The sequence below is a fragment of the Miscanthus floridulus genome, chromosome 11 (genome assembly GCF_019320115.1).
Source record: "Miscanthus floridulus cultivar M001 chromosome 11, ASM1932011v1, whole genome shotgun sequence".
NCBI lineage: Eukaryota > Viridiplantae > Streptophyta > Magnoliopsida > Poales > Poaceae > Miscanthus > Miscanthus floridulus.
In genome coordinates, this window is record NC_089590.1 from 61354525 (window position 1) to 61370451 (window position 15927).

The 15927-nt window shown below is 42.1% G+C and overlaps 1 protein-coding gene across 1 annotated transcript; it reads right to left on the reverse strand.

Moving 5' to 3' along the window:
- Window positions 1–846: 846 nt before the first annotated feature.
- Window positions 847–14283, reverse strand: LOC136490921 (CLIP-associated protein-like). The gene is made up of 21 exons (XM_066487122.1): window positions 13767–14283; window positions 12001–12156; window positions 11816–11878; window positions 11380–11448; window positions 11078–11240; window positions 10295–10456; window positions 9269–9366; window positions 9033–9107; window positions 8890–8958; window positions 8730–8815; window positions 8530–8647; window positions 7615–7713; window positions 7164–7521; window positions 4924–6722; window positions 4714–4812; window positions 3356–3460; window positions 3195–3269; window positions 3052–3120; window positions 2883–2951; window positions 1818–1919; window positions 847–1336 (listed from the first exon to the last, which is right to left on the reverse strand). Exons 1-21 carry the CDS (start codon window positions 14100–14102, stop codon window positions 1178–1180), a joined length of 4329 nt encoding a protein of 1442 aa, XP_066343219.1. The 5' UTR covers window positions 14103–14283; the 3' UTR covers window positions 847–1177.
- Window positions 14284–15927: the final 1644 nt, after the last annotated feature.

Below are 15927 nucleotides of genomic sequence, written 5' to 3' on the forward strand. Positions count from 1 at the left end.
ATTTGCCAAAAAAAGAAAGAAAGAAAAGGAAACTGATATGCCTCTTATTAGGTAGCATTATGCATATGTAGCTAATTGGGTAACTAACTTGGGAGCGCTAATGAATCCTGCATTGTGCTCTGCCATGGCAGGCCTCTATAATTGCATCAGCAGCGACGGAGGAGGAGATGAGGAACTGGTAACACTCTTAGCCCTCTGCTTCTGTTTACCAAGCACCAACCATTCCTCCCTATCCTACCTGAATTAAGAAAGATCACGCTGGTCTACCTACCTACTATTTTTAAACTCATTGTCTTTGCTGCTGCATAGAATGACAGCATGAAACAAGATGGCTGCTTCGTCATTTGGCGAGATGTGCCAGGTTATATTTATCACATCAGACGCGGCCGTGATTGCCTTGCCATCTCAATCCTATGTACATATATAGCAACGGTTCCTGGGAAACACACATCAAGCTCTTTAGAAACCATCTCAATCCTATGTACATATATAGCAACGGTTCCTGGGAAACACACATCAAGCTCTTTAGAAACTTCGTCGTGTCACTCCGTATGTACTCATTATGTCGCTACTTCAACTATGCTTAATCTACTATGGCTGTGTAATGTTACCAACTACTTACCTATCTATTTTACTGCTAACTCGGTTTCTGCATTGAAAGATTCAATATATATTTTCGAATGTGAACTTACCTGTGTCTACCAACGCACGCAAGGGCGCGCACCTTCCACTAGTTTGTAACATTTCGTTTACTTCCACTCTTCTCACGGACGCACTACGAAGAAAAGCGATCGACCTGAAGAAAAGAATCCACAGAAGTTTTGCCATATTTCACAACAGGCCGGCAAACTGTCATCCAGCCAAGGAAAATGGGCCCAAAAAATCACTTGCATAACTGTTCTCCACGAAACTACACTTTCCTTTCTTTGTACAGCGTATGTACCAAGTAGTACAAATGAAGCCACACTCATTAACACTCTCCACAAGCTACCAAAGAAAAAAAAAGGAAAAAAAAGGGTAAAGAGGGAATACATAATCACACAGGGCAAACACCAGGAGCTCTTGACAGATGGGGGACGCTTGTTTATACTAATACACATACACAAACAAATGACAAGAAAAACACCCTACCGAAGAAATGCTCATATAGACCACAAATAATAACAATGTTACAATCTCATTGGTTAGAATCGATTGGCTTGCCAGACCTCGCCTGTGAAATCCGGTTAGCGTAGATGGTTACTAGGCGGAGCTGCGTGCTGCTAAGCCCTTCCAAGTATGGAGCGAATGCTTTCCCAAGCATGATGTAGATATCCACCAGGCAGAACACGACAGTCTAGAGTAACAAGAATGACCAACGATTAGTTACTAGAGGAATGCATTACGAAATTTCAAGATACAAAAAAAGGTCAGTACACAATTGAAAGGTCGTGTACAGATTAAGGGCCTGTTTGGTTTCTACAGGAGCTCCTAAAATTCCTATCACATCGAATGTTTGGACACGTGTATGGAGTATTAAATATAGACTAATTATGAAACTAATTGCACAACTTGCGACTAATTTGCGAGACGAATCTTTTAAGCCTAATTAGTCCATGATTTGACAACGTGGTGCTACAGTAAACACGTGCTAATGCCGGATTAATTAGGCTTAAAAAATTCGTCTCGCAAATTAGCCTCCATCTATGTAATTGGTTTTGTAATTAATCTATATTTAATGCGCTTTATTAGTATTTAAACATTCGATGTGACATAAATTTTAGGAGTGCCTAAAGATCCAAGCACCCCCTAAGCAAGGGAAATATGATGGTACTGACCTTTCGGACATCTGGACTTTGGTTGTTAAAAGCATCAAATAATGCTGGCAGAAATGTAGGCAACTGATCAATCAATTCCTCTTGGGAAAGGCGCCCAACAAGCTGCACAATTGTCACAAGAAAAACAACTATCAACAATGTTTGTACAAGCCAAAGCAATCCTTAACACTAACAAACGAAATTTTAAGCAAATTTTGAAACAAATATTTTTTTTTCATATTACTAGTTATTTCCTTTTTCCTCTCAAACAGTGCAGAAGAGCTCGCGTTTCATTTCATTAAGAGAGAGAGAAAGCACAGAGAGGGCAACTGGCCTTACTACCAAACACCCTTGACTACAGATGTGCCAGAGATAAGGACAAAATTCATTTAAACTAACATGATTTTCTCATACTATTATGACACTCTTGAAAGTCACATTCAGAAGTTACAAATATATATATATATATATATATATTGCAAAAGTTCAGATTGATTAGCATCGATTGTGGCTAAAGCTTCGAAGAAAGAACACAATAGGGTTGTGCACAAGCAACTAGGGTATCTAAAATGAAATAAGTGCAATGATGGTTTTGGTGAAGCAACAATAACTAGGACTACAGATGTGCCAGAGATAAGGACAAAATTCATTTAAACTAACATGATTTTCTCATACTATTATGACACTCTTGAAAGTCACATTCAGAAGTTATATATATATATATATATATATTGCAAAAGTTCAGATTGATTAGCATCGATTGTGGCTAAAGCTTCGAAGAAAGAACACAATAGGGTTGTGCACAAGCAACTAGGGTATCTAAAATGAAATAAGTGCAATGATGGTTTTTGGCGAAGCAACAATAACTAGTACTACAGTGTCAAGTCCATTTTTAAAAAAAAGCACCATTATCACCTCAAATTTAGAATTGAGATTGATACATTACAACATGATGCTCTCTGCACTAAATCATAGCTGTAACAGACATAGGCACTTCGTTTGTTAAATCACTATACAGTCTATGCTATGCCATTCAAATTAGTGGGAAATGATCAGACAGCAATACCAACTGCAAATATGGGATACCTTTGTCAAACAGTTGATACACACGACAAGTATCTTCTCATCATCACTGACCAATAAAGGTACAATAATCTGCATAAGAACCAAAGGCCTTTAACATCGAAGTATAATAAACTGGACTGAGTAGAAAGGGAAGCAACAATAGTACATAAGAGCAAAACTTTGTACATACAGCAAGACATCTGAAAGGATCATATTTTGCCAATAGAACATTTAAGCATTGGTTTGCCTCATTTGAAATCTGCATAGCAACAAAGAAATTTTAACACAATCAAGTCTGCAAATTACAATGAGTAAAATGAAGAAAGGTAATACCTTGGCCACCGCATCTTTGGTCACATGCAGGAGTTTTTCAAGAACAATCTCCATAGAGTCTTCAATTGAATCTTTCTGGGAGAAATATATTTGTAATGTAAAAAGGGAGAGTCGATCAACTACCTAATATTGTTATGCTCAAAAAAGGAGAAAACTCAGACCTGGTTGTTGAGCATCTCAGCAATCAAAGATAAAGCAAGCTCCCTCGTGGATGAATCAGAGTCATCTAATACCTCAAGCACAGCCGTTAAGATTTGATTGAAGTACTGTTGCAAGATTGAAAGGCCAGCATCAGAAAGCAAATAATGATTGAAATCCACATCTAGATTACTTTGTACTTAATCTCCGTGATTTACACCTCCAGTAGCCATAAAACAGAAAGCTTACTAGACAAAGAGAAAAAGGAAAAAAACAACATAATATGAGAGAGGGAGGGAGCAAAATTCTTTCAAGACGAGGCACTTTAGTTTCTATAGGTCCAAACTATCAGTAGTCATCGGCCTAGGTCATGCGGCGTATGGTAAGGTCCAATGGGAACTGGCAGGGGACTGCAAACCTCCTACGAGGTCCAAAAGTGAGCAAGGTTCAGTGAAGTTCTAGTTCTACAGCAATGGGACAAGTGCTGAGATGGAGATTGCAGCAACAGTAACCTCATGAACCAGTGAGTGGAGTTTCAACTTTCCACCATCAGGTGCTATAACAGTATGATAGGAGTGCAAATAATGGGGTCTTCTGGAATAGCATGGAAGTGAAGTCACATAAATCCCTTTTCATGTTTAACACAAGTAATGTCCAATGAACCAGGAGCCCCATCCCACACCAATTCAAGTAGGGATGACTTTCCAGATGGGCAACAAAACAGTTCCTTCGTATCCATATGACTTTTTTTCCTTCTTTTTCTACCAACCTCCCTAAATAAGGCATTCCAACATTCAGCAATGGCAAACCAATGAAACTGCACGCCATGTCTCAGGCAGTGCTGAACTATTTGTTGCTAGATACAAAGAAGGAAGCAGGTCATGCCTCAAGCTACATGAAGGTTTCTTTGTTTCTGTTTGAAGAAAAGAGAATTGGGCTTCCGACAACAGACCAAACTCTATTACTCCCTCCGTTCCAAATTATAAGACTTTTTAACTTTTCTACATACAATGCTTTAACTATGTATCTAGACATAGTGTATATCTAAGTGCATAGCAAAAAGCTATGTATCTAGAAAAGCCAAAACGTCTTATAATCTAGAATGGATGGAGTAACAAACAAGCAAGTGGAGTACTAAACTATTAATAAGTTGTGTGTGTGTATATGAAAATAGATCAAAGGTTAGTATGAATGTAATTCCCCAAAAGAAAAACTAACTCCCCTAGTGTTCTCAATTCTCATAAAGAAGATTAAAATGTTTCATCATGGAATTAAAACAGAAGATGGTGGTCCAGTAGAAAAACAAACTCAGAAACCAAGAAGGAAAATAAGTGTGGTTATCGTAAGGAACATTTAGTAAGATAATCATCAGGTGGCAAACCTTTGCCCAGATGGAGCTGTTGTTATCAAGGGAAGCATCAACCAACCGTTGCAATGCTTCCCGCTTTTCCGAGCTTGAAACTTCAGTGTCATTGCTTATCTATAAAGTTTTGAGACTCATAAGTTAAAATAATAAACACAAATTCTAGGTAAGAAGAGAGACACAGTCATGGGTCAGGGTGGACTGTCAGTGAAAGATTTCCATTAATACCTGATGGAGAAGTTGTGGTATGCTCAGACCGTTGTCTGTTTGAAGGCTGGTCTTTATAGAACTAAGACTCACAATCATATCACCCTCTTGAACACTTTCTTCGGTGGTTGAACCAACAGTATTATGCCCATCAGAAGTAAGAAACCGGCTGAAATCTAACCGAGGAGTACCGGTAGCAGTTTCACCATCTAAGGAGGCATCAGTTTTTTCAGGGTAGTTTGTCCAAGAGCGAGCAGCTTCCACGACTGAGTTACTGTTAGTCTTTGGTTCTCTACTCCTAGTTAAATGAACTTCAGCTCCTGTAGATGACTCCAAACTTTGAATAGCATGATCCATGCTCATATCAGAAGCTGTTCGACCTATAGAGACATTATGCAGCACTGGTTCTTGCATTGAATTGATCTTTTTTCCCCCATCAGCATCAAGGGAACTAGAAGAAAACCGCCCAAATGGATAGCTGTTCTTGGATGTCAGTGCATAGCCATCCTCCGAAGAAGTTCCAAAATCCGCCTGGTCATAAGATTTGGGGCGTGGACGTTCTTTCTTGCTCTGCAAGTAGTTCACCAGATCAACCTCAATACGAGGGGTTTTGATCTTCAGGGCTCTCCTCAAGAGGTTTTGATCTTCAACTGACAAACTGAGAATAAAATTTAGCACTGCTGTTGAATCAAAGTGAGAATAAACAGATATGATACCAGAAATAGATGCCTCCTTCAATTTTGCATTCTTTTCATTTACCAAAGGTGCCAATTTTGAAAGCCATAGTTTAAGGAAGCCACTGTTACTGTAACCATCAGAGTCAACATTGTACTTGCTGAATGATTTATTTGCAAACTCAAGAACAGCCAATTTTGCCTTTGGGGACCTCTGTTCATCTAATGATCGTACTAGCGCAGGTAGCAACATATCAATAGCATATGTTCGACCAACAATCTCCAATGTTACGGAGCATGGTTTTTTCACCAACTCTTTTGGATCAATAAGCCGTGAAAATACATATGGTAGAATTCGCTCGACATAACTTTCAAATGGCTTCTTGCAGGCTGGGATAATCTCTGCAAGTGCAGAGAAGGCTGCCTGTGCAACCTTATGGTGAGGATCATCCAAATGACGGAAAAACAGCTTCATAACCTTCTCAAAATTTTGAGTAATTTCTTGAATGCCTTTCTGGCCTTGTTTCAATAAATTCCGAATAAACCCAAAAGCTGAAACTCTTGCTACCCAGTCAGAACTAGGGCTGAGACCCTCAGAAAGTGCATCATTTAGAGAAGTCAGAGAATCTGTATAGCCAGACACATCACCTGATGGTACATGGCTATCATCAAAGCTGTGTCTGCCACTTGCAGAAGCCCTTGACATTACTTGCTTCCTTAGAAGAGGTCTCTGGAAATTTGGGACATCGTTGTTATGTGAATCTCTGTGGCTGGAATCCCTATAAGACATATCAACATAGTTTCTCTCCAAATGCATTTGAGGGATTCGCCTAGTTGAACGGATATCATAGCTCTCATCCATGCGGCCTCCTTCTTGAAGCCTCTCCGAAGATCTTCTTGAGTAAGGCAATGATAAGCCAGACATGGACTCAGATGACATATTACTCAAATATGGTGACCTTGACCGTTCTTTGGTGGGCAAGTGTGTTGTCATCGTATCCAATAAGCGGGAACCACCATTTCGTGAACTAGGTGGGATGGTAGGAAGGGATGAGTCCAACAGTACTGAGTTCTGCAATGACAGAACATTTGATGCTGGTGCTGCAAGCAGCACAGGAGGATCACGAGATGACGGAGGATCAATTCCTGCACTAGGATTAAAAAAGTAAATAAGAAATTAAAACTTTTATAGTATCAACGGAAAAAACAGAATCGGTAAAATTGTTCTCCGATGCATAAAAAATGCTGCCGTTTTTTTCTTCATTTTTGAAAAGGCATGTAATGCTCATTTTGTTGCATATAATATAAAGTGTCAAAGCAAATTTATTTATCTTTTTTCTTATTTGCCCTTATTTATCACATCTTCTCCCTACATATTTACAAGTAATAATGTTCTCATTAATCAACTTTTACTAATTCTACAACATTAAAATAGAGTAGCGTAATCATTTTATCTCTTCACTGTCTCGGTTCCATAGAACCATTTAGATAACCCATGTACAAACTGAAAATACAGGAGGGAGTATAGCATGAAAAGAGTAATTGAATTTCTTAATAAAAATGACAACTAAGCAGTTTAAAGAATACCAAGATCCAAGCTTGTTGAGCGCGCTGCAGAGAAATTTTGCCCTGACATGCTGACACCTTTCAGCAAACTTTCAATGGCAGAAACTTTTTCTTTGCTGGAGCTAAGCACACTCTCCAGGCTTCTCTCAGAACTTCTGCCAATCGTCTTTGACTGTGATAACCGAAGATTGTTTGATGGAAAAGATGAATCTGAAGAAATAGCTGCACTCTTGTCCATTGCAACAATAGCCGAAGTGCCATATCCAGGTACATGTGTACCACTTGAATGAGAGGAAGCACGTGAAGGCTGCACGACCCTATCACGCAATGAGGGAGAAGCATACCTTTTGTGCACACCACCATCTTCATCATTTATTACCTGCATTTTTTTCTCCAATTAAAGAATGCAATGCAGGTATTTGTCTATCTGGAAATAGGAACTTAAGAGGGGGAAGAGCACAGAATGGCATACCCTCTGTATCGCAGGATCAAATGACATAAAAAGACGGCGTGAGCGCTCAGGCCATGTCTTTGCAAACATTCTATAGCAAGTTCTTGCAGTTGCACGAACCTAGAGTTGAGAAAATACAATTAAACACAAAATAATCTAAAAATGTATGAACTAAATCAATGATCCCAAGAAATGTGCAGTTCCTCACAAAACTAGTAGAAAAGAGGACAGCATAATTTTCTTTGTTGAGCAAATTACATCCTTCATTAATCAAAGAGAGAGTAGAACCACATTTATTAACCATATGAACAGATCGAACATTGACTTGGGAACTGCCTTGTGCTACATTATTCTCCCCAGAAGGCTACAACCCTTATTTTCCTTTCTTGTCGCATGCAAGACCAACAAGGTCTGTCTGGTCAAACAGGACAGAAGGAATAACGCATACATGTTTGTGGGTGTGCATGAGCAGAAATATTAATTTTCAGCCAAGTTCTGAGTATCTGATCACTGTGTTTGTTTATTTCACATTATTGTTTGTTGCTGTGCTAAGCAAATTAAAAAAAAAGGACAGACCCAGTGCTGGTGGCTCCCACATGAGTGGGGTCTGGGGAAGGAATAACCGAGGCAAGCGTTACCCCTGCATTTTGCACAGAGGCTGCGTCAAACCCAGGACCTTTGGCTCAGTGGGAAGGCTTCTCACCACTGCGCCAGGCCTGTCCTTCTATGTGCCAAGAAATTTAAATTATTTTTTTTCATGGAATTTGTCAGCACGTCTGCAGGCAGGGTGCAAATCACGACACAATAGAAAGAGAAGAGTCAAGGGTGCGGAGTAAAGAATAAAGAATAATAATTCAATTTTGGACAAATGGCTTCATTTCAGTGCAAAAACGAACGTGCCATGATATGCAACACAGGACAGAAAATTGATCCTACCTCGCTCATCGCATCTGCTACACAGCATTTTATCATATCCTCATATAAATCAGCTGAACGTTGTATTTCTGGGGCATCAGCCCAATACTCCAGGACCAGCAGTGCATACTCACAGCACCTGGGATAGTGGGAAGTAAACTTGAAAAACTGGCAAGAAACTAGCCAATGGACAATGTGAAAACAGCCAAACATGGGTTTACCTTGCACGGAGGATTGCACTTCGGTCATTCTTTGCTGTGTCAACTATGCGAAGAAGAATCCTAGCAACCTTGCAATTCCGCAGGATCTGCAAAATAATCCATGTTAGCAAAGAGGTGAAATAAATGGCATCCATTGAGAACAAACATATAAATGACTTACAGTTTTTATACATGTATCCGCAGATTCAGCGATTACAAGCACTGTTATGACAACAAGCTTAAAAAGCATCTGAAAAATCCATACACATGTTAGGTTTGTTTCAAAATGTGTATGGGAGGATAGAAAATTGCTCATGAAATTACCAGGATGAATTGTTCAGCACATGGCTCAAAATCACCGAGGAGTTCTTTGGATAGTATATTAAGTAGGTGGCATGCCTGGGTATAAAAACATGAGTGAGAAATCTTTCAACTTGAAAAAAAAATCCAACATGCCAGGTATGCAATTCACCTTGGGGAATAGAAAAGGCAAAGTAACAGATTTTAAAGAAAAATAATCTTTACAAAAAGAAAGATGGATAAGTGGTAACTGATAATACCTGTTTGACAATACTAGAACGTCGATCAGACAGCTGAGTAGACAATGGAGGAACCAGTTGTTTCAAGAGCATAAGGAATGATGGATAATAGATCGCACCTGTCAAATGTCACAACAGAGTAAAACTTAAATTTTTTTTGAGGCATGCAATATCATACTAGCAATGACAATTGATAGAGCTCCCAATGATAAAGATTCAGTGACAAATTCATGTTTCGTAATTGGATGACGATACTTTTTCCCCGATCTTGAATCAAACAGAATATTAAGATTCAACTCTGATTACATCCCCTTTACAGTGAAGGTTAAATCCTCAAAACTGCAAGTTCCACTATTAAGTAGGAACGGATCTTGTATTCACCAATATTTACTACAAAATATGGATGTTTAGTGCATTAAGGCTACCCCATCATTCTAAACTAGAAGAACACCTGCGCGTTGCTGCGGGAACTACTGATTTGGAATGAAATTTAACTATTCATACAATTCTTAGGAAGAGATTAACTGTTATAAACTAATATTAGTGGATAGTGTGGCACGCTGATGTGGACAACTAAATGTATGTTAGTGGATGATGTGTCTCGCTGACGTGGATATCATCATAATTGCTTGTGCTAGTGAACTTTAATTGCAAGTGATAGTGGACTGCCGAGGTGGACACCTTGCATGCAAGTGATAGTGGACTGCTGAGGTGGACACCTTGCATGTCAAGAAAAATTGCTAGTGGGGTTTTGCTTTATAAGAGTATAGGATATGGAATTCCTATTTGTCTATCCTTTGGTGGTCATTCCAAAAGCTTAAATAAATCAGGAAATATGTGCAGTTGGAAAGAAATAAGGAAAACGACTCTGAATTTTTTTCTGTTCTAGCCTGCCCAGCAATAAGGCTTACTTTTCTGGCCATATAAATGCTTTCTAAACTTTGCAGCCAAGACATATCACAGTATATTCTCTGTAGCCATACTCATGGCCTAGTAATATTGCATAAAGCATTATTAGGAATAATGATATGGATGCAGAAAATCAACCTCCATAAACCAGGGCTTCAATCCTTTGCATGGCAGCAATACGTAAAGACCAATCCTTTTCTGGAACAAGGGTAGCCGCAATCTTCTCAAACTCCCGAAGTAATTCTTTCTCAGAATGAACTTTTACTGGTTCCACAGGTTTTTCTGTAACATCAGTGTCACCTGCAAATGACACAATAAATTGCACATCAGAAATGTTGTATACTTGTATATGTGGCAGGGGGTTAACTATCAGAACACACAAACTGAACAAGCATAACTTGAGATGCAGATGGCAACATGTCTAGTGTCAATAGGAAAACTAATTTCACAGAAAATATCAAAGATCTTGTGATAGGATGCATGCCCCCATAAAATTCATGAAAAACAGCCCAACTAAAGGAGTCACGCCTATGCTATGTTACAAATTAAGAGAATATGATTTGTTCTGGAATACATATTGGAAAAATTATCACAACAGTGAACAAAGTGGCTGTGAGCCCAGGGCGTATAGGTGGTGCGGTGCTTAGAATTTTTCATTATCACCAGAATCCTTGGCCTTTTAGTTCCGATGTGTTCAAAAAGGCTGAAAAGCTGGCGTGCTCGTGCCGAAAAGGAATGGTATCTTTTTAGTTCGGATGTGCTCCTAGGTGATACGTCGGTGAGCTGGGGCTTTTGGCGATTCGTGCCTATACTGGACTGATGGAGTAGTCGCTAGTTTGATCGGTTCATAAAACGCACGGGCATAATCCTAGTTCATATCCTCATGTCGAAATACAAAATTTCATGAAATGTAGACATTACCTCCAAATAGTGTACTTTCCCTTGGTATGCTTTTTGTCCTTGGGCTGCCTCTTTTCGGATTAGCACTAACAGATCTAGATTCTACAGCCTTATACTGCATTGCTGTATCAGATGATCGAACCTTTGGTTCTATTTTATCCAACCTTGAATTTATTTCTTTTAGCTGCAGGCACCAAACAATACAGATTAGGGTAATCTCGCTTTGTTGATTTGCAGACATTGAAAACAAGAGAACATAATATCATGTAAAGCATGAAATTGCTAGCCCAACTATTAAAAGGAAGTTTTAGCAATAAAAGTACCATGTAAGAAGGCAGATTATGGCGCTGCAACTCTTCATGAAATTGTGACCCCATGTGCTTGTACATCTCCTGTAGTGAAAAAAAAATGAAGGCTTACTAGAAACACTTTATGCTGCCGAGATATCAGGTGTGTGTCCCAGCTAATCAGTGTGAACAGTTTTGATGAAATACAAATAGATGAATCTGAGTACAAGGGACTAAAGCAATTCAACTAGAAGCAAAAGAGCTTGGAGATACATTGAATGTTGCTATAAAAGATGATTCAGTCTCTCCAGCTTACAAATGTGGGATGGAACTATTGGGAAATTAAACAAGATCAGTAGAAATGGAGAGCATACAGTCAAAAACAGAGCATAAAATCATGGGTGGTGGGAAAAAAAGTGTCAGATGAAGCAGGTCTATACACTATACAGTATGGAATATGTAATCAACTAACCTCAATACAAGAGATAGCAGCATCTCGAACACTTTGGTTCGAATCATTCATCAATTGCAGGACCTGCACCAGACCGAAAATCTTAGGGCTTCTGGATATAGCGTAAGTGTGTAACATACAGAAGGATATAAATTTGGATATGAATAAAAAGAATAAACAGCAACCATCTGAAAGTGTTGGCTTACAGGTGAAAGCAAAACTCGTTGCAAGGAAATCTCTGTAGAAGCAAATAGCCCAACTGCAGTTGCCACTGTACGTACAAACTCTTCCCGCACCCTCCAACTCTTATGAGTCCATGCATAACTACCAGCTCTTTCAACTATGATTGTTGGTGAAGAAACCTGAGAGTTGAACAAAATCAAAATATTGCATGATAACAGTCCTAAAATTTAGAACACGCCAAACATGATTGGCTTGAATGCTTTGATAGTGGAAGGATGGAAGTACATCTGTAACATGGTTTAACACTAATGTCTTAATGGCCCTGTTTGGTACAGCTTATATGGGAAGCGCTTCCCAGATAAGCTGCACAAATAGTGTAAAAGTGGCGGTCAAAATAAGCTGGTCTGATCCAGCTTTTGCTTTTTAGTACAAATGGGAGCGGTAGGAATAAGCGTGGCTAGAATAAGCTACTGAAAAGCGTGGCGTTTGGCTGTTGATTTCAGCTTATTTTGGCCATAAGCAGCTTATAGTGAGCGTCTACGTTGTACTGTGTAATTCTCAAAAAAAAAAAAACATGTCCAATACTGCATAAAGCACTAACTAGTAAAAAAAAAGCATCAGAATTTAGAAGTCGTTTTCATTACAAACAGCTAAAGATTTCGCTGAGTCATTTATGAAAAAACACAGCTCCAAAAGACATCCTAGTTCTAATGGTAAAAGGTAAAAAACAATAAGGCTTCGTTTGGATGTAGATATTGGAGGGCTTGGAATTGAATTGGGTTGAATACCAGATCAGACTAGTTTTGGAAATGGATACAATACCAAAGGTATTGTTTGGATGCTGATGAAATTGGTAGATAGAATTCAACTGAGTGGCAAATACCAATTCATGTTTGGATATCCATATCATCAAATTGGAACTGACAGACAACATCTCATCCCCTCTGCCGCCCGTGGAGCGCAGCCCGCCAGCGGAGGAAGGCAGGGAGCGGCGGCAAGGCCCGCTGGCGATGGAGGCAGGGAGGGGCGGCCCGCCGGCGAGGGAGGCAAGGAGCGCCGGCGACGCCGCCGGCGATGGAGGCAGGGAGGGGCGGCGTGGCCCGCCGGCGAGGGAGGCAGGGAGTGACGGCGACGCCGCCGGCGATGGAGGCAGGGAGGGGCGGCGCGGCCCGCCGGCGATGGAGGCAGGGAGGGGCGGCGCAGCCCGCCGGTGAGGGAGGCAGGGAGCAGTGGCGCAGCTTCTCGTGTCGAAGACGAAGGGGGTGAGAGAGACGCGGGGGGATGGGGGCGACACGATTCCAGCGAATACGGAGGGGCTCGGCTCGGTATCAAGGGTGAAGGGGTGAGAGCGGGACCAATACCGGTTGGTATTGAGTTTCATTTCCAATTCCAAATTCCATGACATCCAAACAGCGGCATTCGGAGTTAGCAATTCCAATTCCGAATTCTGAGTCTCAATACCTACTTCCAAACGCAATCTAAAAGAATTATCTTAAGAAGCCCCAGTATCAGATTGCATACAGGGAAGCAGCTAAGTCTTTACTTGAATCCCAAATTTATCTTTGTTTGCTACAACTAAATCCCAAATTTCCCACTTTGAGCATGACTATGCAACTTCTACATCTACCGTGCCCCACCCAACCTACCAAAAAAAAAAAAAAAACAAGCCCCAAATCTCCAACCTGCTCCAGCTCGAATTCGCAACTTAATCTAGCTTCCCAGCTACATGCATTTTCCGGGAGAGGTGGCAGGCCCCTGAGAGCGCCGACGACGAAGGGAGCTCACTCACCTCCATCAGAGTGATGAGGAGCTGCCGCGCGGCGTCGCGGACGGGCTGCTTTCCGTCGCCGAGGCGCTCGACGGCGGCCGGGACGAGGGCGTTGAGGTGGATCTTGAAGTGCTCGCCGGCGACGACGGCGGCGGCGGAGAGCGCCTGGAGGCCACCCTGGGCGATGCGGAAGTTGGCGTCCCGCGTCAGATCCATGCAGGTGTCCACCAGCGCGGTGACCTCGGCCGCCGCCAGCCCGCGGCGCGCTGCGGCGTCGAGCGCCTCGTGCAGCCGCTCCACCCCGGCCAGGCGCTCCTTGGTGTCCTTGGCGCGCGCCGCCTCCAGCGCCGCCTCCATTCCCTCCGCGCGCCCGGCGGCCCTGCCACGGGGGGAGAGCTCTAGGGTTCCCGGGCCGCGGGACAGGCGGCGAGGCGGGCAGGAGGTGTGGCCGGATCTGAGGAAGGAGGAGGGGGGGAGAGGTGGGGGAGTGACAGAGAGCGCACACAGCGAGACGAACACCAGAAGGCTAGGGTGGTTGGGTCGGGCTTTTGTGCAGTTAGCCTCCTGATGTTTGTATCGTTTGCACTGGAGGGGCGTTTGCGTACAAGCCTCCGTATGAACTGGACTGGACTCCCCGGAGACCGGAACGGTGGACCCCACTGGGCAGAAGGAAACTGGGCCAAAAGCTGGTGGCGCGTGGAAATTTTGGCCGTATTTTAAACGGTTCTTTCATTTTTTTTTCCAGTCTGAGCTGAGCAGCACGAGGAATTGTTAAGTTTTCCAGTTTCTCTGCTTCAAAAAAAAAGTTTTCCAGTTTCTCTTTTGGATTTGGAATGGCTCTGTTTTAGCTTGGCGACAACGTTATAATGCGATACGATCCAAACAATCCATCCATACCCTTGTCATGCAAGGTAACAAGGCGTGGGAAAAGATCGCAATCCATTCCAAATCATTTCCACCACCCATGATGCGTGTGGGCTGCAGCAGGATTTCAGTCACACATGATGTAAGGGGATGTTTGAATTCAGCTATTAAAATTTAGGAGGTGTGTCGGGAGGATGTTATATGGGGTGTTTAGATACTAATAAAAAACAAATTACATAATCCGTCAGTACTCCACGAGACGATTTTTTTTAACCCTAATTAATCCGTCATTAGTACATGTTACTGTAGCAAAACATTGTCAAATCATGGACTAATTAGGCTCAAAAGATTCGTCTCGCAAATTAGTCGCAAACTATATAATTAGTTTCGTAATTAGTCTATATTTAATACTCCATGTGTCAAACATTCGATGAGACAGCGACTAAAATTTAGGAGGGGCAACCAAACATGTCCTAAGTGTATGCTAATATATCTGTAAAATCTGGGGAAAAAGTATATAGTATTATCACATCCAATCTTTTCGTTGGTGCTCTAGGGGACACTGTCAGTGAGAGCAAAGAAGACGGCGCCATGTCATCATATCTTATCTCCATTCATTCATCATCAGATATATATCACGGACCAAGGAGAGCCATGTTAGGAGACGACGAAATTTTCAGTTCATCCGTCCGAGCGCTGCTGCACTTGTCTCTGCAGAAGCGATGCCACTGCCAGCCGGATGATGCGCGCACTCGCACCAGCACCAGCCAACTGCGGCGACGTTACGCCTCAACCGATCCGGCGATCCCCTGGCCTCCGGACGCCACTTCGCTGTCTTGGGTTCGTCGCACGGATTCCGTTCGCCTTCCGGCTCCGGGGGAACAGAACAGCCACGAGGAGCAGGGAAACCGGTCGAATTCCATCCAGCTTCTATTCTCGGCGCTGACGGCTCTGCGCCTTCGCTCCAGGATGGCGCAGCCCTGCAGGTGCAGGGTCCTGATGTCAGGTCGATCCTGTCGCGTAGCGGCGCAGGGACAGCAATGCCAAAGACAGATCAGCGAACAATGGCCTGTTCGTTTGGCTGCGAATAGGGCGAATATTTGTAAGGTGCCAGAAGCTGGTTTGCTACAGTGATACAGTGCTAGCCGGTCCTGGGATGATTAGCGCCTCGCTGATCATCATAATTTGACGATTTCGCACGGGCATACACCGTCTTTTCTTCTCACCCCTCGGTGCTAGACTAGACTGCCGGTACCGTACTCCGTAGTAATCACACAGGTCCTGTTCGGTTGGCGGGTTCGTATTGTTGCTGGTTCGT

Bases quoted from the DNA above. Each gene is read 5' to 3' on its own strand.
- LOC136490921 (XM_066487122.1), bottom strand. From the start codon at position 14,102: ATGGAGGCGGCGCTGGAGGCGGCGCGCGCCAAGGACACCAAGGAGCGC. The intron at 3,121-3,194 runs GTATTACCTTTC...GTTGCTATGCAG, and splicing joins CCAAAGATGCGGTGGCCAAG to ATTTCAAATGAGGCAAACCA. The intron at 1,337-1,817 runs GTCAGTACCATC...TTGTTACTCTAG, and splicing joins AAAGTCCAGATGTCCGAAAG to ACTGTCGTGTTCTGCCTGGT.